Source organism: Eurytemora carolleeae, unplaced genomic scaffold, assembly GCF_000591075.1.
Source record: "Eurytemora carolleeae unplaced genomic scaffold, Eaff_2.0 scaffold796, whole genome shotgun sequence".
Classification (NCBI taxonomy): domain Eukaryota; kingdom Metazoa; phylum Arthropoda; class Copepoda; order Calanoida; family Temoridae; genus Eurytemora; species Eurytemora carolleeae.
In genome coordinates this window covers 59343-80884 of record NW_019396713.1, presented here as the reverse complement: position 1 = coordinate 80884, position 21542 = coordinate 59343, and the positions used below count along the sequence as shown (strand labels likewise).

At 32.4% G+C, this 21542-nt stretch overlaps 3 protein-coding genes across 3 annotated transcripts in view; all 3 read left to right on the top strand.

Annotated features, from left to right (window-relative positions):
- The first annotated feature begins 715 nt into the window (after window positions 1-715).
- LOC111707696 (nucleoside diphosphate kinase B) lies at window positions 716-4846 on the top strand. Its single transcript, XM_023480835.1, has 7 exons — window positions 716-833; window positions 899-980; window positions 1673-1833; window positions 2225-2384; window positions 3742-3812; window positions 4203-4262; window positions 4692-4846. Coding segments are annotated over exons 1-7 (651 nt in total). The 5' UTR covers window positions 716-717; the 3' UTR covers window positions 4693-4846.
- LOC111707697 (putative D-tyrosyl-tRNA(Tyr) deacylase 2) lies at window positions 4830-8392 on the top strand. Its single transcript, XM_023480836.1, has 7 exons — window positions 4830-4905; window positions 5682-5781; window positions 6240-6287; window positions 6661-6741; window positions 7124-7189; window positions 7559-7620; window positions 8310-8392. Exons 1-7 carry the CDS (start codon window positions 4895-4897, stop codon window positions 8383-8385), a joined length of 444 nt encoding a protein of 147 aa, XP_023336604.1. The 5' UTR covers window positions 4830-4894; the 3' UTR covers window positions 8386-8392.
- A 307-nt stretch (window positions 8393-8699) lies between these two features.
- Window positions 8700-21542, top strand: part of LOC111707695 (zinc transporter 9) — a gene marked incomplete at its 5' end in the record, with an annotated part of 13658 nt that continues 815 nt past the window's right edge. Inside the window, 16 exons of the mRNA XM_023480834.1 lie at window positions 8700-8828; window positions 9805-9864; window positions 9942-10022; window positions 11752-11845; window positions 12008-12091; window positions 13159-13214; window positions 13827-13953; window positions 14287-14422; window positions 14642-14742; window positions 16063-16107; window positions 16865-16960; window positions 17524-17597; window positions 18014-18057; window positions 18782-18851; window positions 19197-19235; window positions 19825-20925. Of these exons, the coding sequence (XP_023336602.1) occupies window positions 8700-8828; window positions 9805-9864; window positions 9942-10022; window positions 11752-11845; window positions 12008-12091; window positions 13159-13214; window positions 13827-13953; window positions 14287-14422; window positions 14642-14742; window positions 16063-16107; window positions 16865-16960; window positions 17524-17597; window positions 18014-18057; window positions 18782-18851; window positions 19197-19235; window positions 19825-19956 (1368 nt within the window). The remainder of the gene's footprint in view (window positions 8829-9804; window positions 9865-9941; window positions 10023-11751; window positions 11846-12007; window positions 12092-13158; window positions 13215-13826; window positions 13954-14286; window positions 14423-14641; window positions 14743-16062; window positions 16108-16864; window positions 16961-17523; window positions 17598-18013; window positions 18058-18781; window positions 18852-19196; window positions 19236-19824; window positions 20926-21542) is intronic.

Genomic DNA, 21542 nt, shown 5'->3' with positions numbered 1-21542 from the left:
AGGGTCAAACGACAAAGGGTCAAACGACAAAGGGTCAAAAGTGCGACAAAGGGTCAAACGACAAAAGGTCAAAATGATAAAAATATTTTTTGATTTGAATCATAGGAAACTCGCAATTTTAATCACAAAAATCCGCCAAACTTTTTTGAAGATTTAAAACTTTAGTCTGATTCTGGCTTCCATAATGGTCGGGTTGGCAATATAATTGACCATGTTGCCGCAGCGCTCGGCCCCCTAACCTGTCCTAGCCCCAGCGCTCGGCCCAGAAAGTGTCTTAACCTAACCTAACCCTAAATAATGCTAAATAAATACTAATTTGGTCATGTACAAAATTGAAAGGAGGGGGTGGGGGGGCAAAAAATAGTTCACTAGGACAGACCCTAAATCTGTTTATTTTTTATAATTTCTTTTTAATCTGCACTTACTAATAATTCGTTGGATGATTTTTGTTATTTTCAATCTTGTTACATATCTTATTCTCTTATTGTAATATTTTAGAACTCCTCGAAATTAAAAACAGAAAATCCGCGAATCTAATTCTGAAAATTGACCATTTAAATGTAGGTTCTTGTAGTAGCAGCCAAAGCCCGGTAATTTCCTAGAGAACATTTCTGGACTCTAGTACAGAGCCCAAAGCCCAGTTGGGTATTTTAATCTTGTCCTAGATTATACATGATTTTAATCTTGTCCTAGATTATACATGATTTTTTTTCAGAAATGATGAGATTCACTGCAGCTGGGAAAGTTATCGCCGGTGTTGCCGGTCTTACCGGAAGTTTTATTGCCGGTGGAATTGCGAAAGAATTTTTGACACAGAAGCCGGCTTTCAGCAAGTAATAATTGACTTAATAATGATTTTAGTTAAATATGACGGGTCCTGGCTTACTTGTTATTTAAGGCATGAGCGTAGTTTGGTCGAGGTGATGGGAGAGAAGATGAGGAGTCCTATGCAACTCAATGCTGCTGGGGACCCTAACAAGGTGAGAAAAAAACATACAAGGGAAAGGAATCTCTTATCAATGTTTCTTTAAATTGAGTGACACCAATTTTTTGTAACAATAAGTATCGAGTATTTCCTAAGCAGATTTATCTCCAAACCGGAAGTGAACTACCTACAGCTGGTTTAAATCTGAACCACCGATTCAATGTAAAAGATTAAGGAAAGTTTGAATCGGCGGTAGGCAGTTCAAATTCATCAATACGGTTCTTGAACTACTGGACGGAGAAAGTCTCTACGTGGTAAAGGGTTGAAAAGAAAAGTTTTGATCAATTAAGTATCAAAGGGGTGTACACGCATGGGTGTATATTTTCATAAAGAAACCCCCCCCCCCTCCTCTTGAAAATCATTATTTTCCACAAGATTTTTTGAAGTGGATTCTCTAAAATGGGGAAAATAAATGATTTTAATTTGTAAAAAAATAAGTTATGGTTAAAAATGATTTAAAGTACTGAAAATGTTGCCTTTTAATGCCCAATTTTTATTTTTCCACCTGATCATCAACAATTATATTTCCCCGTCTTGGGGGGGGGGGGGGGGGGGTGTTTCTTTAAATTATATACTTTTGCTGAAAACCTTGCCAACTAATGACTTAATGATAATTTTTCTTAAATCTTTGAAAACCCCCCCCCCCCCCGCGGTATATGACTAAATAGAAAATTGAAATTATTTTAGGAGAGAACCTTCATCATGGTAAAACCTGACGGAGTACAGCGTGGTCTTGTTGGAGATATTATCCAGAGGTTTGAGAAGAAAGGATTCAAGCTGGTGGCCATCAGGATGATGGCTCCCGGGGAGAAGCACATGGAGGCTCACTACGCCGACCTAGCTGCAAGGTATTCAGGCAATTTAATAAAGATTGAGAAAGCTCTAACTAAAAAGGAATAAAATAAATATTGCGCTTTTGTAACGTTTAAAGACAGATAAATATATCTAGATATTTTAACAAGTTATGTATGAATTAGTTTGGGTTGAAGTAGCTTTAAACCTAGATTAATGGCTTCATGTTTTATTCTTAACCGCGAAGATAAGTCTCAAATATTTAAATAATTTAAATATATGTTTGGTTATTTTCTATATAATAAAGCTCTTCGATTTTATATGTATATATGTATATAATATATATAAAGATTTTAGCTAAATCTGGCAAAAATTCGAATTTTTTCCACCAATAACGTTGGGCACTTCGACTAGTATCATTATAAAACCAACGTGTGTTTACTTCAGACCATTCTACCCTGGACTGGTAAAGTACATGAGCTCTGGACCTGTAGTTGCAATGTGCTGGGAGGGTCTAGGAGCTGTCAAGACAGGACGTGTTATGTTGGGAGAAACTAACCCTAAGGATAGCAAACCTGGAACCATCAGGGGAGATTTCTGTATCGAGGTAAACTTAACTCAGCTGTAGAATATTTTAAAGTTTTAATTCGGAAAATCATTTTTTGTATTAAGTACCTATCATTCACAAAATGTATAATTTAAACAATTACATCCTCAACTCTCCCCCCACCCTTAATGTAGGGGGCGTTGGGAGTTTCAAGAAAAGTCAGTTTCTTCATCCTTTTTCATGCTTTCCCCCCCAAAAAAAATATCATTTCTCTTATGGGGAAAAAATATATTTACAATCCATGTAACTGAACTTCCATCTACGTAACATACTTCCTTCTATTTAACAATACTTTCATCCATGTAACGATACTTCCATTCATGTAACAATACTTCCATCCTTCTAACAGTACTTCCATCCGAACAATACTTCCATCCATGTAACAATACTTCCATCCATGTAACAATACTTCCATCCTTCAAACAGTACTTCCATCCATGTAACAATACTTCCATCCATGTAATAATTCTTGCATCCATGTAACAATACTTCCATCCATGTAACAATACTTCCATCCATGTAACAATACTTCCATCCATGTAACAATTCTTCCATCCATGTAACAGTACTTCCATCCATGTAACAATACTTCCATCCATGCAACAATACTTCCATCCATGCAATAATACTTCTATCCATCTCGCATTATTTCTATCCATGTAACAATACTTCCATCCATGTAACAATACTTCCATCCATGTAACAATTCTTCCATCCATGTAACAATACTTCATTCCATTCAATAATACTTCCATCCATGCAATCATACTTCATTCAATCTCTCATTACTTCTATCCATGTAACAATACTTCCATCCATTTAACAACACTTCCATCCATGTAACAATACTTCCATCCATGTAACAATACTTCCATCCATTAAACAATACTTCTATCCATGTATCAATACTTCCATTCATGTAACAATACTTTCATCCATGTAACAATACTTCCATCAATGCAATAATACTTCCATCAATGCAATAATACTTCCATCCGTGCAATAATACTTCCATCCATGCAACAATACTTTCATCCATGCAATACTACTTCCATCCATCTCTCATTTCTCGTATCCATGTAACAATACTTTCACCCATTTAACAACACTTCAATCCATGTAATAATACTTCAATTCATGTAATAATACTTCAATCCATGTAATAATACTTCAATCCATGTAATAATACTTCAATCCATGTAATAATACTTCAATCCATGTAATAATACTTCAATTTATGTAATAAAACTTCAATCCATGTAACAAGACTTCCATTCATGCAATGCTAATAATACTTCCATCCATCTCACATTACTTCTATCCATGCGATAATATTTATTCCTAAACCCATATTTAGGTTGGACGTAACATTATCCACGGAAGTGATGCAGTGGATTCCGCTGAACATGAGATTGGGCTCTGGTTCAGGGATATAATAAATCACTGTTTCCTGTATTTTAGCAGATTTTTGTTTAGTTAACAAGTTAACAGTTCAGTTTAAAGGGTTTTGGTAAAACAATATTCAAATAAAAAGTACATAGTTCTTACTCTTATCATTATGAAAGCATTTTGTTGAACAAAATTCCGGTTTGCTTGGGTATTCCAACATTTTTCATCACGAAAGAAAAAGAAAATTTCTGCATATTAGAGTACAGTTTGTTGGGTGAAAGGATCATTTTCTAATTATTAAGCTTTATTAGTAATTCAGTAATGCACTGTTGGTTTTTAATCTTTAATAGTACGCAACTTTGATTTTCTGGCATATTAGTATTTAAAATAGTTGATATTGAAAATCTGAATTATTTTATTCACATGAAGGGAGGAGGATCTCTGTGATTGGACTCCTTGTACTCAATCCAACGTTTACGGACAGAACTAGTAAGTTCATCGAGAAAAACTAATGTGGAAATACATTTTGAAGATATTAAACGCTTTGTCTGATTATTAATGAATTAATTAGATATACATTTTGTTTTTGTTTATGAAGTGTTTTTTGTTGATTTGGGATTGTTCTTTTTTAGAGACTTGCGCATTTCTCGCTTTAGAAACTATGAAGAATTGCCATAATTAGACACTTTCGGCTAGAAAATGACTTTACCTTCCACATTATTGATCAGAGTAAGTTTTCAAGAGTACCCTTGTGAATTTGTCATGGCAGCCCTCTTTACCACTCTTAAGATGGAAGTTTACTACAAAATTACGAGAACATTTCATTGTTAATATTTTTTTAAAGATGTCGTATGTCCAAATATTGTCGGTGTCTGTCATTTTCATGTTTGGCAATGTAACAGGCAATATGTTGTTTAGGTGTGTGTATTGCTGACTGCTGCAATGATTTAGACGGATTAGCAGACAACGTTCTATCAATTGTTTTTAGTTAATCATTGCATTTATGTAACGTTTCAACTCCTGTGATATGTTACGATAAAGAATTTCAAAATATAATGTTCTTATTTTCAGAAGATTCAAAAATGTTTTAGTTATTTTCTGCTTGGTCAGGCTAATTTAAAATGGCGTTAAGGAATCTTGTTGTACATATTAAAGAACTGTCTTAAGGTTTAGAGAAGAAGCTTTTATAATTTGTCATTAAACGATTAAACTAGAAGGATTCGAATCTACAACCCTAGAAACAATTAAATGGTTATTTTAACAATTTATTTGTCGTACAATATCATCTAGACAACTAAATCCTCCTTAGTTAAAACTTTTAAAATTTTCAAATATTATATCCTGAGCATATGGTCTAGTCAATCTTGATTCAAAATTCAATATTTACACCGAAAACAGGTTTCCTTAAATCCTACTCTTACATCTTAATCTAAACAATTTGTTTTACAAAAAAAATGAATTAGGAAATGTTTCTTTTGCTTAAGAAATTGGCTAGATTAGGATATGCCATTTAAAGAAACCAGTACTGTGCCACCGGATTGTATTTGGAATCAAATTGAAAATTAATTTTGTAATTTGCAAGGCAGGGATATCTTTTTATTTATTTTTGTTCCCCCTCACAAAGTTTTTTTATTCTTCAATGAATATGGGAACACCATTGGTGGGGGGGGGGGGTCTAGAAAATAATAAAAAAGTCGTATTGTGATGATTTATTTTTCGATTTCCCCCCTGAAAATCCTAAAATTAACGGTTCATATTGGATTTGCCAGGCATAATTTGAGGATCTTTTCCAGTCCAAGAACTAGGAATTCGCGAGTTTTGCAAAATTATGTCCTTTGCTTCCCGCATGAGAAAACAATATCAGGTCTCAACCATTTCCTATTTTAAGTACAAGAAGTGTTCACGTAGACTGTTGATCCAACAGTGTATATCTGCTCGTCTTAAACTACCCTCTTACCAGGAGCTGGAGATAGGGCGTGGAGTAATCGTCTTCATTTGCTTCTTTAAGGTTAGTTTAGTTGGTTTTGATTAATTATTTTGATAGATTGTCATTTTGATTTTTTTTTTCCTGGGACCGGATTTTTTATGGAATCAAATCTCGAATCACGTTTAAGATTCATGCGATTTTATTCGATGAATCAGGATATGAACAGCCTGTTTGTAGTTAAGCGACCTCTCAAGATTAATTTAAAATTTTATTATTGATAAATTTCATTGCAATGTTTATTCCAACTCGAAGCCATAAAATATCAAGGTTGAAGATTAATTGCATATTTTGACTGGGGCAATCCAATGTATCAGGGGGGGGGGGGGGGGTCACATGCACATCGTGTTTTTATAGAACAAAATCATCTATTTTCATGAAATTTTCATCATATTTCTGCTTTATGCTTATATTGTTATAGAGATTATGGGGTGGGGGGATTGGGGGCGTAATCTGGAGATATTTGAAATAAATTTGTTTAGGATGCTAACGAGGAAGCTGTAAAGAAAGCCTACAAACTAGTTTCTCAGGTTAGTTGTAGAGAAAAGTTGTTTTTATTAATTACAACCACGTTACAGGGATTTAAAACATTTTAAGTTCCTATTTTGCCTATAAAACATCCGGAACGTGGGGGGGGGAGTGTTTTGTAGGCAAAATTGGTCGAGGGAACCCGTGGTTAATTGTATAAAATATATTACAAAGGAATAAAACAAATAACTGGTTACCGGTTGGATAAAAAGATAAATAACTTTAAATTTTAATAAAAATTGATTTCCTTGCTTTAGGAAAAAAAGGTCATTATTGTTAATAATATAACCTGAAAAGAATCAGTGGGAAAAATGGGAAAAACATTAACAGTCTCATTATGGATAATTTGATAAAAATTAAAAACTCATTTTCCAGATTAAACTGTCAGAGAAAGAAGAAGGGGATAAGAGGGGATCAGTTGTAGAGACAGCGGGGGAAATAATGATTATACCCCAGGTAAATAAAGTAACTAATTATCATACCCCAGGTAAATAAAGTAACTAATTATCATACCCTAGGTAAATAAAGTAAATAATTATCAAACCCTAGGTAAATAAAGTAAATAATAAATATACCCCAGGTAAATAAAGTAAATAATTATCAGAAATTATTGATGATCAGAGATTAAATGTTTTTTTCCCCGGCCTTGAAATAGTTTCTGAGTTGTATTGTATTAGTTATCATAGTGTTAACTAGGATTCCAGGACGCTTCACGTTCATCTTCGATTTTAACTATTAACTCTATTATCGTTTTTTTAGTTTATTTTGAAAAATCGAAAGCAAATTATTATGTATAAACTGTTTAGATATTAGATATATATCATTCGTTTGTTTCTAGGCGACTCTTGGAGGTAAACTGAAAGGATCCTCAGTTCAATATCATAATAATATTCCACCAGAGCAGGTACAACAACCACCCATCTTCAAAAATCTGCCGTACTCCATCAAACAAACAAAAATCTGAAGAGCGCGAATTGTTAAGTTCTTTCACTTTTTCATTAATTTTTCTGAAACCTTTTATTATTCTCAAATGAAAAGTGGTAAATCAGATGGGAATAAAAAAGGGGGCAGAGTTTAGAATCAATATTCTCAGTTAAATAAAAAAGAAGCAAGTGAAACTGAAAAATCGACTCTTACTGTAATCTTTTTATATTTGCAATTTAAGATTTAAAAATATAAACTCTGCATAATAATATTAAAGGGTCAAAATTTGAATATGTTTGAATATAATGAATTAGAAAAAAAGTTTAAATTTAATTTAATTATATTCTAGGGACGAGTTTTGTATGATATTTTCTGTAATGAGTTGGAGACCCTAGAGGGAGTTACTGTCAGGCATAAATTCAACATATAATAAAGGCTAAAATTTTAAAATACTTCATTTTGTCCGTGTTTTCTCCATTCATACCGCATTTTTAACAAAATTTCAGTGGGGGGGGCGGGGAAGTATTGAATAAGTATTTATTGACCCCTCGGTAGCTGGGAACTGCAAACTGATGTGTTGGATATCCTTTATCCTGATCGCTTGATCTCGATATCTACTGTGGGCATTTAAAATTTGAGGATCAATTCTTAATCTCTTCATTTTACTTATTACTTCAGGATACGATTACCCTGCTGGATATCGAATAAAAGTTCAATTAAATCTACAGAAAAACAAAATATTGAGATCATGTATTGATCTCAATATTTACAATACAATTGTTCCCAAGCGGTTGTTTTTGTTGTTGTTGCAGCCATTGAACCACAGTTATGGACATGGAAATAAGTGAAGTTTTTTTGCCCGCCAACTGAATGGGGTGAGGTTAGCGTAATATAGAAGTTTATTACAACTGTCTCATGAACCCGTATACTTCATCGAACCTACTCAATTATTATATCTCCCTGGCCGATTTAAGTGTTAGATTGTTTGCATGTTATGTCATTCAACGTAATGACCTCCCAAGCTCATTAACCTTTTTGGATTAAGGGTTACTATTCAAAGAAATTGCCGCTCTGCTGTAGTACAAGTTGAATTTATTCAGGAGAGGAGAATATGGGGCCCGACAAGTATTGAGTATGGAAACTAATGGACCCTACTCCCACTGTTTCGACATCTAATCCTCTTTCACAGTTTACTAACTCATGTTTGTTTACATTAGATCGGCTGCCTTTGTTATTGTTGTTACGCAAAAACTAGTTCTTCAGCAGTCCAAAAACTTAACAGCAAAGTGTACGGAAACCCTATCGCCCCCTCCTTCTATTCAATATCTCCTTGGGTCAACCTGTGATTAAATTGTACTTCTTCGATTCTTAGTAAAAATGTGAAAATAATTTTCAAATTGCAGGTCCAAGGAGTCAAGGGACTTAATTCATCGTAAATCTTTTATTTTTCATATTTTTACCCCTAGCTAATAAAGCTATATATGGGTTGATTCATCCTATTTAGGAATTATATAACCGAGCAGAGAGCTATAAATGAGTATTTATTGACCCCTGATGAACTTTCTGGGTTAAGAGTCACCATTCGAAGAAGTGCATTCGATACTAATATTCCAGACAAGGTGAGGAATTTATAAATAATTAACAGATAATTGTCCCCCCAGAGCTGTGAACATTTGTGTTGTTGGATACCCACAATCCCAATCGTTATAGCTCGATATCCATTAAGGGCACTTTTAATTTGAGGATCAATGCTTGTTCTCTTCATTTCAGTTATTCCTGCAGGGTACACTGGAAAAAAAGATAAAATTAATCTGTAGATCAAGATAGATCGAGATCTATCAATCGACATCCACGATTCAAAAGTTTCCTTTTAAGGGGGGGGGGAGACGTAGTGTCCCATCTTGGGTGCCTAGAAGGGGGGGGAGGCGTAGTGTCCCATCTTGGGTGCCTACATCTCACACCAAAAAATGCTGGGCTCTGGTTTGGAGGTAAAAATTATAAATGGGAAATTAACTTGCAACTATATAGTTTTATTCAATTTTGATGGAATTTATCACACCTAATTTTTGCCCGTTGAAGGGTGATTGAGCGACTTTATCGCCCTACAACAGGGCGAAAAAGTCACTTTTTCACAAAATGCTATTCAAATTGCATACCTAATTTTTCTCATTGAAGGGTGATAAAGTTACTTAATCATCCTACAACAGTGATTAAGTAACTTTATGACCTGCTTTTAAAATTGAATAAAACTATATATGTTATTGAAATGGGTTTCATGCGTGCGAAAAAGTTTTTGCTGTGATCATTAATTTTTCTAGTTTGTTTTCTATCAAAATAAAAGTATTTTCACACTTCACTACTTTCGGTGTAAAAATACTTTCATTTTGATCTTAAACAAACTAGAAAAAATAAAAATCCAGCCAAAAACTTTTTTGTACTAATAATACCCATTTCAATGACATAAAAAGATATATATTCTCACTCTGTAGTCATAATAAATCTTTAAAACATTCCTAACAACATTTAAGGGAGAAAATTGATTTTTGTAAAAGGAACAAACTTTATCAATGCTCATACCTGTGGATATTCTTCTAGGTTTATTGGCTCAAAGATGTCGAATCCAAAGCCGTGCAGAAATGGGGATCTTTAGAAAAGGTTTGTTAATTGTTTGTTTTATTTTTTTAATTTTTTTTTGTTTTGTTGTGTTTTTTACTTTTTTATAACCTTACCAGGTTGAAATTGAAAGAGAAATAAAAGAGAGAGGCGAAGCGGAGAATTATTTTCCTGTTTACAAAAAATTATTATTTGATCAGGTGACAATTGTTTTTCCTTTCTCTTGGAATTTTGTGTACGTTGTTAAAGGGACTGTAAGCGTAATTTCAAGTGACCTTCCATTTATAGAGTGGCATGTCCGATTTAATACGATACCCTTTAAACTTTTGCTTGATGGAGGATTTGGTAGATATTCTTATTTATTAAACAGGAAATCAAGTGCCAAGAAACCGCGACAGTGTACGTACACTGTACAATGTACAGTGTAACCTCGAGTCTCCTTCAGCTATACACATTACACATGAGGGTTGTCGTTGTCAGGACACAGGTTTCAAGGGTACCGTTGTATATCGGATATGCATCTTATAAATGTTATGAAATTACTCATGCATTCCCTTTAAGTTCGAAATAATGATTGAGTTAAGAATTTTTAGAACTGTTGCCGATGTTGTATAAAGTACACTCAGCCATGATCCGTCTCAGTGTGGTTATCATGACTTTTTAAGCATAATTTCAATTGACGCTCCGTGCAAAGATGGCAACTCCTGAATCAAAACTTTATCCTTGCCTTGATCAAGTATGAATTAGATATTAATGTTTATAATTTTGAAAACTAATTATTTTCTATTGTTGTTTCTCTATAAAGGGACTTATCCACTTTCACTGCAGGAAATCAAATGGAAATTATTAGAAGTAAACACTGCAAGAAAAACTAAAATATCATGCAATTTATTGACATGATCTAGGTTTCAAGGGCGCGTTGTGAATCGAGTATTGACATTATTTACATTGAGGGTCACTTGAAATTACGCTTACAGTCCCTTTAAGTTTGAGAACCGTATATACCCTGTCAAAGTTTCACGAGGAAATAAATTATAAAATGGAGTCTGTATTTTCCCGGAAATAAATTATATAGCGGAGTCTGTATTTTCCCGGAAATAAATTATATAACGGAGTCTGTATTTTCCCGGAAATAAATTATATAACGGAGTCTGTATTTTCCCGGAAATAAATTATATAACGGATTCTGTATTTTCCCGGAAATGCACTTTCGTCACTAAATTATTTCAGATCATGATATTAGGACAGTAGAAAATATTTTTTTGGGAAAATATTTTTGTGGTAATTGTTTATCTGCGCAAATGTTCATGGAAAATGTTTATTGGGGAAATGTTTATTGTGGAAAATGTTTATTGTGGAAAATGTTTATTTTTAAAAATGTTTTTTTTTGAAAATGTTCTTTTAGGGAAATGCTTTCTTAGGAAAATGTTTATTCTGAAAAATGTTTGCTTTGGAAAATGCTTTTTCTTAAAAATGATTATTTTAAAAATGGTTATTTTAAAAAATGTACAATTTTTAAAAATGTTTATTTTTTAAAAATGTTAAATTAGGGAAATGTTTAGCTTTGGAAAATGTCTATTATTAAAATTGTATATTTTCAAAAATGTTTATTTTCAAAAATGATTATTTTCAAAAATGTATATTTTCAAAAATGTTTGTTTTAAAAACGTTACTTTTAAAAATGTTTATTTTTAAAAATCTTAATTTTGGAAAGTATCTAATATCCAGACAAATTAAACACCAGAGGCCGAATTTAAAGAATTAAAGCCGACGAGACTGAAATTTTGGTGGTTCCACTTTAATTTGTGATCAATTTTTCAAGATTTAGGCCGACGCTCAATTGAAACCGTTTTTTGGGGGATTTGAGACGCGGCTTGAATTCATTAAATTCGGACACAGGATGAAAAATAAATTATTTTCTATATAAAGGTTCGAGAGAGAGAGAAGAAGAAAGAGGAGAAACTGTCCCGAGAAACCTGGCCAGTTCGTAATCTTAATTTAAAGGACAAAGGAGGCATAACAGGTCAACTTAGATTAGATAATTATCAATTAATTATATTAACTGTGCATGTTACAATTTTGATTATTAGAATTCGAAAAGGTTTATTTTTATTTTCTATTCAATCTAATTAAACAGTGTTTCGTAAAGCTGTTTTGATAAATGTATCAAGTTAAAGTGTTTTAGGAAGTTCTGGAAAAGTTGTTTTATCTGCAATATTTATTAACACCGCAAATTTTGGAATAAAACTGGTAGCCTGTGTCCTAACAGGTAATTGCTGGGGGTATATTTTTTCTTGAATATGGCAAGTTTTTTTATATGATTTTTCAATGTACTGGGAAAAATAATTTTATCCTTTAAAAATCTTTCATTCCCCTTTACCCGGCCCCCTCCGGTAGGGAGGGTAGTGTGGGAGTGGCGTGTATTGAATGTTGGTCCTTATGAAGTAAATTATTTTTTTAGTTAAATTATTTTTGCCCTTCATTTATCCGAAGAAATTTAATAAAATTTGTAAATTTTTTTCTTCTTCAGGTTTTACCTTTTCTGAAAGACTTTTGACTTTGACTCCTAATTTTTAATAGTTCTTTGAGCAGTCAGAAGCTTTATACGACTTCTTTTTATTTTCCTAATTAATAAATTCTTTGCATTTAAATATAATGTTCAGGGAACAATTGTTTAAATCTAATGTTCATGTAAAAATCTTTTTTCAATACCCAAGCCTCAGATTAAGCAATGTCAATACAAGAAGAATTTTTTTACTTAATTTGGAGCTTACAGCCAATTTTGATTAACAAAGACATTCAGAAATTAATCTTCTTATTGTCCAAACGAACGATCTAATTAAAACTGGACTAGACTAGACTAGACTAAAATGATCAAAGATAAAACTGGAAGCCAAAACAAATGATAATTAAATATGAATATTCAACTGGATTAATATTTAACTGGACAACTTAACAAAAACGGTAAAACTCGCAAGGGAAATACCCAGCATCCAAACTTAACAAACCGTGTAGCAATCCTTGGATGTTAGGTATTCTAAAGTGGGGCATGGCTCAAATTTGGTCATGTGGCTGGGCGCTTCGCATCTACAAAGTAAACAAAAAGTAGCATTAAATGTATATTTACCGTTTAAACAGAAGGCCAGGGCTGAAAAACCAGGAATGGGGAGGACTTGAAACTTCGAACCACAACTGGAGCCATAGGCCATCCCTATTGATTTGATATTATGATAAGGATTAGGTAATCCCCGCACTACTTGTAAATAACATTTACAAGTATATTTACTAAATATACAACTTACATTATACACCCCTGAAAACTAATTTAACTTTTAGGTTCCCATTCTATGTTTTCTGAAGCTATTCATAGTCTTGCTGATACTTTGAACCAGGTAATAATTCACGTAATCAATCTCTCTCTCCATGTTCTATTCTCCACAGTACCCATAAAAAAATTCAATTAACTAGAAATCCAACATTTGTTTCTCTGTAAAGAGAAACAGAGGAAATTGTTAGAATTGGACCTTTTTCAAGTTTGATAAAAACTAAATCAGATAAAAAAAGGTTTTATGGTATCTTTGTAAATCGGACATGGAACTCTTTAGCTGGTGGCTCATTGGCGTAGATATAGTTTCTTTAATTAATTCATACCCCCTGGTTTAAATAAATAAATAAAATATCAACCATAATTCCATGGAAAATAACCGCCGAAGGACGGACATTTTTATTACAGTTAAAGAATACTTTATCTCTTTTCAGAATTTCCATAATTACATTTTTTCTTCTTAAGATTATCAAATTCTGTGTGTCTATATATAGTACTTTTGATTAATTGATACCCCCTAGTGTACAGTGTCATGTAAATTAGTAGCGTCATTTTGAGATTGCGATGTGGTCGATTGATTAAATGATTGACCGAGTGAACGATTGATTGACCGATTGATTGATTGATTGATTGATTGATTGATTGATTGATTTATCGATTGATTGATTGATATATTCAGTGTATCCTGGCCTACGGTATCCACTATTCGACCAAGAACCCTAGCAAGGATCATCCCTACGGATACTCAAATATGCAGTACGTTACAGCGCTCATTTCAGGGGTCGGGATATTCTGTATAGGATCGGGTGAGTACAAAATATCTATGCATGTTTAAATCAATTTCCAATTCCCTGATTATAACTTTGAATACTGTAGGAAAAGTTGGCGGAAAAATATGCATTGAAATCCACGTAAAACCTAGAAAAATCGGGTCATTGGGGGATTAAAACATAAGTAAAACTTATGTCAATTTGGTGGTGCAAAAAGTTTTCCGTTATCCGCAAATTATTTTGACTGAAATTTTATTGATAAATTTCATGAAAATCACTAAATGAATTCAACCATGTATTTAATAAAAATATATAGTTTTGACATATTATGGTTGATCTAGGATTTTAGTTTGATTATATTAATTCAAGGACTATCTGCGTATCACGGTATTCTTGGTTTAACCAACCCTCATCAGCTGGAGAGTATCAGCATAGCCCTTGGTATCCTAGGGGTCAGCTTCATCTCAGAGAGTGTCACGCTCTACCTGGCTGTTCAGAGTATAAGGTAATTACAGTGAGACAAAAAAAACTGGAGTATGATTTTCTTACGGAAACTTTCCAAAGGATGCCTTTACAATGCAATTAAATATTTCATCGGGTTACCAATGGAAATATTCCATCAGGTGACTTACCAATGCAATTATGCTATAGGTTGACTTTTAAATCAACTTACCAATTGAAACTTTCTGTCGTGTTACTTACTAATAGACACTTTCTAATTTAGAAAGAGCGCTGCGGAAAAGAATACGACGTTTCTAGAATTTGTGTGGAGTGGTTGGGATCCGTGTGTTAATGTTGTTCTTCTAGAAGATCTAGCATATTGTTGTTTATTTAGAAGATTCTAGAAGCAGTCCTGGATAAATATATATGATTAATGAGGGGTGGGGTTAAGATACGTCGTTTTTTTTTTACAAAAATCTGGTTAATAATAGGACGAAAAATAACTAAACAATTTTGGTAAAAATATATTGATATGAAATTAATTAAACTTAAGAACTTTGCTATAACTAGGGTGCTTTGCGTCTATCTTCTATTTCAATAGAACATGTACTCCTTGTATACATTTTAAAACGAAAACTAAAAGTGAATGAAAATCAAGTTTTGTTGGAGGCTAGTTTTTGAAATTTTGATTATCCATAAACTTTCCCTAGGGTCATCATGTAAGGTCCCACACAAAATTTGGGTCCGATCGATTCATCCGTTTTAACGTTATTGGATACAAACAGACAGACACATAGACATACAGACATACAAGCAAAGTTTTTTTATAGATGAAATTGATTTGGATTTTATTAAACTGAACAATGAGCTGTTAAAGTAATTGGAATTAATTAAACTTTAGATTTTTGGTAAAAATGAAATTGATTTGGAATTAATTCAACTGAAGAATTTTTTGTAAAAATTACATTGATTGGAATTAATTCAACTGAAGAATTTTGGTAAAAATGACAGATTTGGAATTAATTCAACTGAAGAATTTTGGTAAAAATGACAGATTTGGAATTAATTCAACTGAAGAATTTTTTGTAAAAATTACATTTGGAATTAATTCAACTGAAGAATTTTGATAAAAATGACAGATTTGGAATTAATTCAACTGAAGAATTTTGGTAAAAATGACAGATTTGGAATTAATTAAAGTTAAGAATTTTGGTAAAAATGACATTGAATTGGAATTAATTAAACTAAAGAATTTTTGTAAAAATGACATTGATTTGGAATTCATGAAACTTAAGAACTTTGGTAATAATAACATTGATTTGGAATTAATCAAACTTAAGAATTTTGGCAAAAATTACATTGACTTTGATTTGATTAGACTGATAATTTTAGTTAAATTTTAGTATGAAGCATTTCGGATGTTTTGAGACACCGCTGGGCTGTCCTCCACCCTAGCCTATTCAAAAAAAAAACTTTAAACAAAATGTGTTCACACCTATTAAGTAAAAGAAGTGAAGAAGTGTGAGCGTACTAATGTTGGCAGTTTTTAAGTTATTTTAGAAAAATCACAGGGGGGGGGGGGGATGGAAAACACCCCCCCCCCCCAAAAAAAAAAATTGTGATCGAGTTATAATGAAATTGGTTTTGATTTAATTAAACTAAAGAACTTTAGTGAAACTGACTGAATACATTTTTTTTTTGAAGGTGTTATGGTGGCAGGAGGGTGCATGAGTCTTTCATATTATACAGGTAAATCAGGGTTGGATATTCTATTATTTTTTATATTTTTTATTAATAACTAGTTTTCATGAAAATTCATCCCATTCCCTAGCCTTCATCCTGATATTTCAAAATTATTTCCATTCTTTATTTTATTAGTGAATCAATAAAATGAGGTTCTTCGAGGTCTGCTTATAGTTCGTTAACTGGTGTCCGAATTTAATGAATTTAAGCCACGTCTTAAATCCCCCTAAAACCGGTTTAAATTAATACAAATTTAAGTGGAACCAACCATATTTGAGCGGCGGCTTAAATTCTTTAAATTCGGCCTCGGAATGGAAAAAAAGTTCTAGACGTCTAGTAGTACCTTGAAACAAATTTTTGCAAAACTTATTGAAATCGTTTAATTATGGGTTGCAGAAAAAATAATTGCTTAGGATGAAGTATACAAAGGATTAAAAAACTTCTGGTTTACGCCCAATATTTCCGTTCCCATCAAATCTAAAAAACACTCCATAATACGGTATTATTCTGATATTTAAAAATTTTTAATTCTCATAATTTCTATATTGTTCCTGTAGAAGAAATGCGCAGGTCGCTTTTGTAGAAAACCCACAAATGAAAGTAATCAATTTCAAAATTATTAACATTTTTATTCAATTTATACTTGATCAGATAAAGCTTTAAGAGGTACTGTTGTGAATCTAACATTGCCATCTTTGCAAGGAGGGTCACTTGAAAAACTTAAACTTGACCGTGTAATTTTCTTTATTAGTTTATATTTAAGGTTCCCATATTCCTGATGCTGTGGGTTCCCTTGTTATTGCATCCTTGCTTGGTTCCGTTGCATCCTTCATGATATATTCGAACTCAGGAGCTCTAGGTATCTATCTATCAATATATCTTATCTATCTATCTCGTGGGTTCCCTAGTTATTGCATCCTTGCTTGGTTCCGTTGCATCCTTCATGATATATTCGAACTCAGGAGCTCTAGGTATCTATCTATCAATATATCTTATCTATCTATCTCGTGGGTTCCCTAGTTATTGCATCCTTGCTTGGTTCCGTTGCATCCTTCATGATCTATTCGAACTCAGGAGCTCTAGGTATCTATCTATCAATATATCTTATCTATTTATCTATCAAAATATTTATTTATCTATCTAGGTATCTATCTATCGATGTGTCCTATCTATCCATCTATGGAAATATATATCTATTTATCTAGATATCTATCTATCCTATCGCTGTCAATATATCTATCTTTCTATTATCTCTGATCCTTATGATCTATGCAATCCCTTGAGCTCTATATTTTTATCTATCTATCTATCTATCCATTAAGATCAAACTGAGGGGCACAGGATAATTATTTATTTATTTATTTAATTATCTATTTAATTATCTATTTAATTATCTATTTAATTATCAATCTATCTATCTAGTGGGTCGGTCTATACCTGATAGTAGACTAGAGGATATTAATCAGGAACTAGAAGGCGATATAATGGTCAGACAGGTATTTCATCCTTTCTTACAATTCTTACAATTTTTACATTGGTTTTTACTTTTTGATATTTTTTCTTATTGCTTCCTATTTTTACTGATTTTTTTCTCTTTAATCTATTCATTTATTCATTCAATCATTCATTCATCAGGTCTTTTAACCAATAATTTTTCTTTTTTAGATAAATTAAAAAAAAGTTTATCCGGCCATTTAACAACTAATATTGCTTGCTGTTTACTGATTAGGTATCTAATATTCCTTGCTGTTTACTGATTAGCTATTTAATATTGCTCACTGTTTACTGATTAGGTATATAATATTGCTCACTGTTTACTGATTCGGTTTCTAATATTGCTCACTGTTTACTGATTCGGTTTCTAATATTGCTCTATGTTTACTGATTAGGTATCTAATGGTTCATTTTTAAGGTGTATGATGTGAAGGGAATAGATATGGGAAATGGAGTTGTCAGGTAACTTAACCCCCCCCCTCCCCCCTGGATCAATGAAATCTATGGTTTCCATGTGGTTTTCACTTTCAGACCCCTGGAAAGAAAAAAATTTAAGCCTCCCGTGGACAAATTCCTGTTTATACCCCTGAATCCAGCATAATTCTTTTTTTTGAGAATTTCGGCAGTTTTTCTGTTAAATGTTCTCTAACTTAATTTAATCGTTCTAAAACTCTGCAATTGTTGAATTAGTTATGACACTTGTTTTAATTTTAAAATTTCTTTTATCTGTTCATATACAAGTTCCTTTAAAGTTTTTCTAATCTACATAGATTTAAATTTCTTTAATTTGTTTATATACAAGTCCCTTTAAAGTTTCTCTAATCTGCTTAAATTTAAGTTTCTTTCATCTGTTTAGATACAAGTCCCTTTAAAGTTTCTCTAATCTGTTTAGATTTAAGTTTCTTTCATCTGTTTAGATACAAGTCCCTTTAAAGATTCTCTAATCTGCTTAGACTTAAGTTTCTTTAATCTGTTTATATACAAGTCTCTTTAAAGTTTCGCTAATCTAATTAGATTTAAGTTTCTTTAATCTGTTTATATACAAGTCCCTTTAAAGTTTCTCTAATCTGTTTAGATTTAAGTTTTTTTAATCTGTTTAGATACAAGTCCCTTTAAAGTTTCTCTAATCTGTTTAGATTTAAGTTTCTCTAATCTGTTTAGATTTAAGTTTCTTTAATCTGTTTAGATACAAGGCTGAAATAGATTTTGATGGAAGAGCTTTGGCTCGCTCCTATCTTCAGAAACAAAATATTCAGGAAAATTATGGATTCTCTCTCTCTCTCAAACTTTTAAATTCCCTTTATAGGAGTGGATACAAAAGACCGAATTACAAATGGCAAAAATTACATTTTCTCAAAATAATAAACATATGAAAATTCGACCTTTTTGTATCTTCGAGATTTAGCCATTTTAGTCAACTGTAAATATCGGCAATTGCACCTGCGGGATTTTATCATTCGGTCCCTTAGTATCCACTCCATTTTATGATTTTAAAAACTTTGTATTGGAACTTTGAAACAAGTTTAAGCAATTTGGACTTAATTATAAGGTCTCAAATTATATATAAAAAGATTTCGTGAAAGAATGCATAAACTCGACAGGAAATATTACGAAGTATCAAATCTGTTCAAAATGAGAAGGTAAACATTCTTGTACTTGTAATAGTTTTATTTACATGGAGAAGGGGTTGAACTAGGTTCGGATAGTATTGCCGTAAGTCCAGAATAAGTTAACTATCTGAACTTCTCGTTTTTTATTAATTTTTAGCTCAGAAATTGTGTCTTTTAAAAGACAGAACTTTTTTTAAATTAGAGCCTAAGAAATATTAGATATTTCATTGTAATTGGCTTAAGAAAGGTTGACCATCCAATATGTGTTTTTTTTCTGTTCCTTCCATTAAGAAATGTTTAAGCCACCATTTATTTATTTTTTATTTATCAAAGCTAGTAACTAAAATTATCCTATCACCAGTACACAAAAAAATAAAATATGAATGTTATTTTTTCGTATCAATTTCAACTCTTTTTTCCGAGATTATGATTTTATAATCCTGAATAAATGAGAGATCTTCCGTACTCCTGTGTGAGAGGGTGACCTCCCCAAAAAACTAAAATTCTCACTGCAAATGTTGAAAATGCCATAATTTTACCCCTCAAAGAATTAAAATTCTTATCTTTAANATACCTAAACCCTGCCCCCCTCCAACAAGTTGTATTCTGTATACTGTAGGATGCCGAGGAGTTCTTGTTGAAACACGGGGAGAACATCGTCGATTGTCTCGGACAGGAGGTTGATCGGATAGAGAAGAATCTCAAAACTAAACATCCCGAGGTCAGGCATGTGGATCTAGAGGTCCTTTAAGAGCCCTCCATCACAGTCGGAGGTCAGACATGTGGTTCTAGAGGCCCTTTAAGAGCCCTCCACCACATCTGGAGGTCAGACATGTTGATCTAAGGCCCTTTAAGAGCCCTCTACCACAAGGTCAGCCATGTGGATTTAGAGGTCCTTCAAGATGCGTCCAATACATCCGGAGGTCAGACATGTGGATCTAGAGGTCCTTCAAGAGGTCTCTACAAATCCAGAGGTCTGACATAGAGATCTAGAGGTCCCATGAAAGGTCTCCTTCACAACCAGAGGTCAGACATGTTGATCCTGAGACCCTGTTAGAGGTCTCACAACATACAAAAAGTTTGGTTTGAGAAACTGTTAGAACTAGATCTTCATATCGCATTAGAACTGACCTCTAAAAGGCATGTTTTGACCTCTTTAAGCTTTAGTCCGAAAAGTATGAAATCAGCATTGACTTATTTAATATTTATTCAATGTTTCTATTCCATCTAATACAAAAATAAGTTATTTCTATATTTACATTAGAATTTTTTCATATTTTCGCTTAAGTTTATTCCTCAATTTGTCTTTCCTTGGATTTTAAAATTTAACCATAAATTTTAATAAATTTATTATTCTTAACTTACATTTAAAGATTTAATGTACAAAGTCCCAATGAGATTCAATAACTTTTTTATTTTACCAGTTTTTGATACTTAAGAATTTTAAAACTAAATATAATTTTGAAAAATGCGCTTTTCTTAAAAAAAAAATTACCTGGTTCAAAAATTAATCCGAATTATGTAGAATTTTGTTTATGAACTCTAATAATTCAAACCAAGTATTTCTGGTCTTCGTCCATTCCATTTTAGTAGCAAAATTTAAATTTAGAAATGTTTAATTTTAAAATTGTAAAACTAGGTAAATTATTCAACTTATAGACTGTGATTTTTTCAGAATGAATTAAAATGTTTAAATCTGCTCTGTTTCTTTTATCACGTGGTATATTTGTACACTGTTTTGTTTTTGTTATAAAGAAATACAAATTTGTGTTTTCTGAAAAATTTAAAAGTTAACAATGAAGTCACTGTTACGGCTTTAATGAACCGCACTTCCCCTTAAAATACCGTCCTATGTTTGCAACCTTTGATAATAATGTTTAAGAAATTATGTTCAAGTCCATATTCGTCGTAGTATAATGTTTAAGAAGTAGTTTAAAAAATTATTCCCTGGGGAAATGATGAAAAATTGGACACTAGAAGCCAAGCATTTTCATCCTTTTCTTACTTGATTACCTAAAACAAATTTTTTCCCCACTAAAACTATTATTTAAGGGGGGGGGGCCACAAAACGTATTACTCTCCGGAAAATTTAAACAGTGTTTAAACATAACTTAGAATTGTCGTAGGAGGCTGATTTTTTGCATGCAAACTCAGAATTATGTATATTACGTGCATTTTTTGGTTTTGAAGGAATCTGAGCAAAAGTGCGTGCGCGCGCGCGTTTTTTGTGAAAAAATGCGACTTTTTTGACAGTAAATCAATGTTAACTTCATTAATTGCACTTGAAAATTTTTCCTGACACTCTTGAAACAAATATGCGCTAAAAAAATTCAACCC

Coding starts and splice junctions, on each gene's coding strand:
- LOC111707696 (XM_023480835.1), top strand. CDS start 718: ATGATGAGATTCACTGCAGCTGGGAAAGTTATCGCCGGTGTTGCCGGT. Junction 834..898: donor CAGAAGCCGGCTTTCAGCAA/GTAATAATTGAC, acceptor TTGTTATTTAAG/GCATGAGCGTAGTTTGGTCG. Junction 2,385..3,741: donor GGGGAGATTTCTGTATCGAG/GTAAACTTAACT, acceptor ACCCATATTTAG/GTTGGACGTAACATTATCCA.
- LOC111707697 (XM_023480836.1), top strand. Junction 5,782..6,239: donor TCTTCATTTGCTTCTTTAAG/GTTAGTTTAGTT, acceptor AAATTTGTTTAG/GATGCTAACGAGGAAGCTGT. Junction 6,288..6,660: donor CCTACAAACTAGTTTCTCAG/GTTAGTTGTAGA, acceptor CTCATTTTCCAG/ATTAAACTGTCAGAGAAAGA.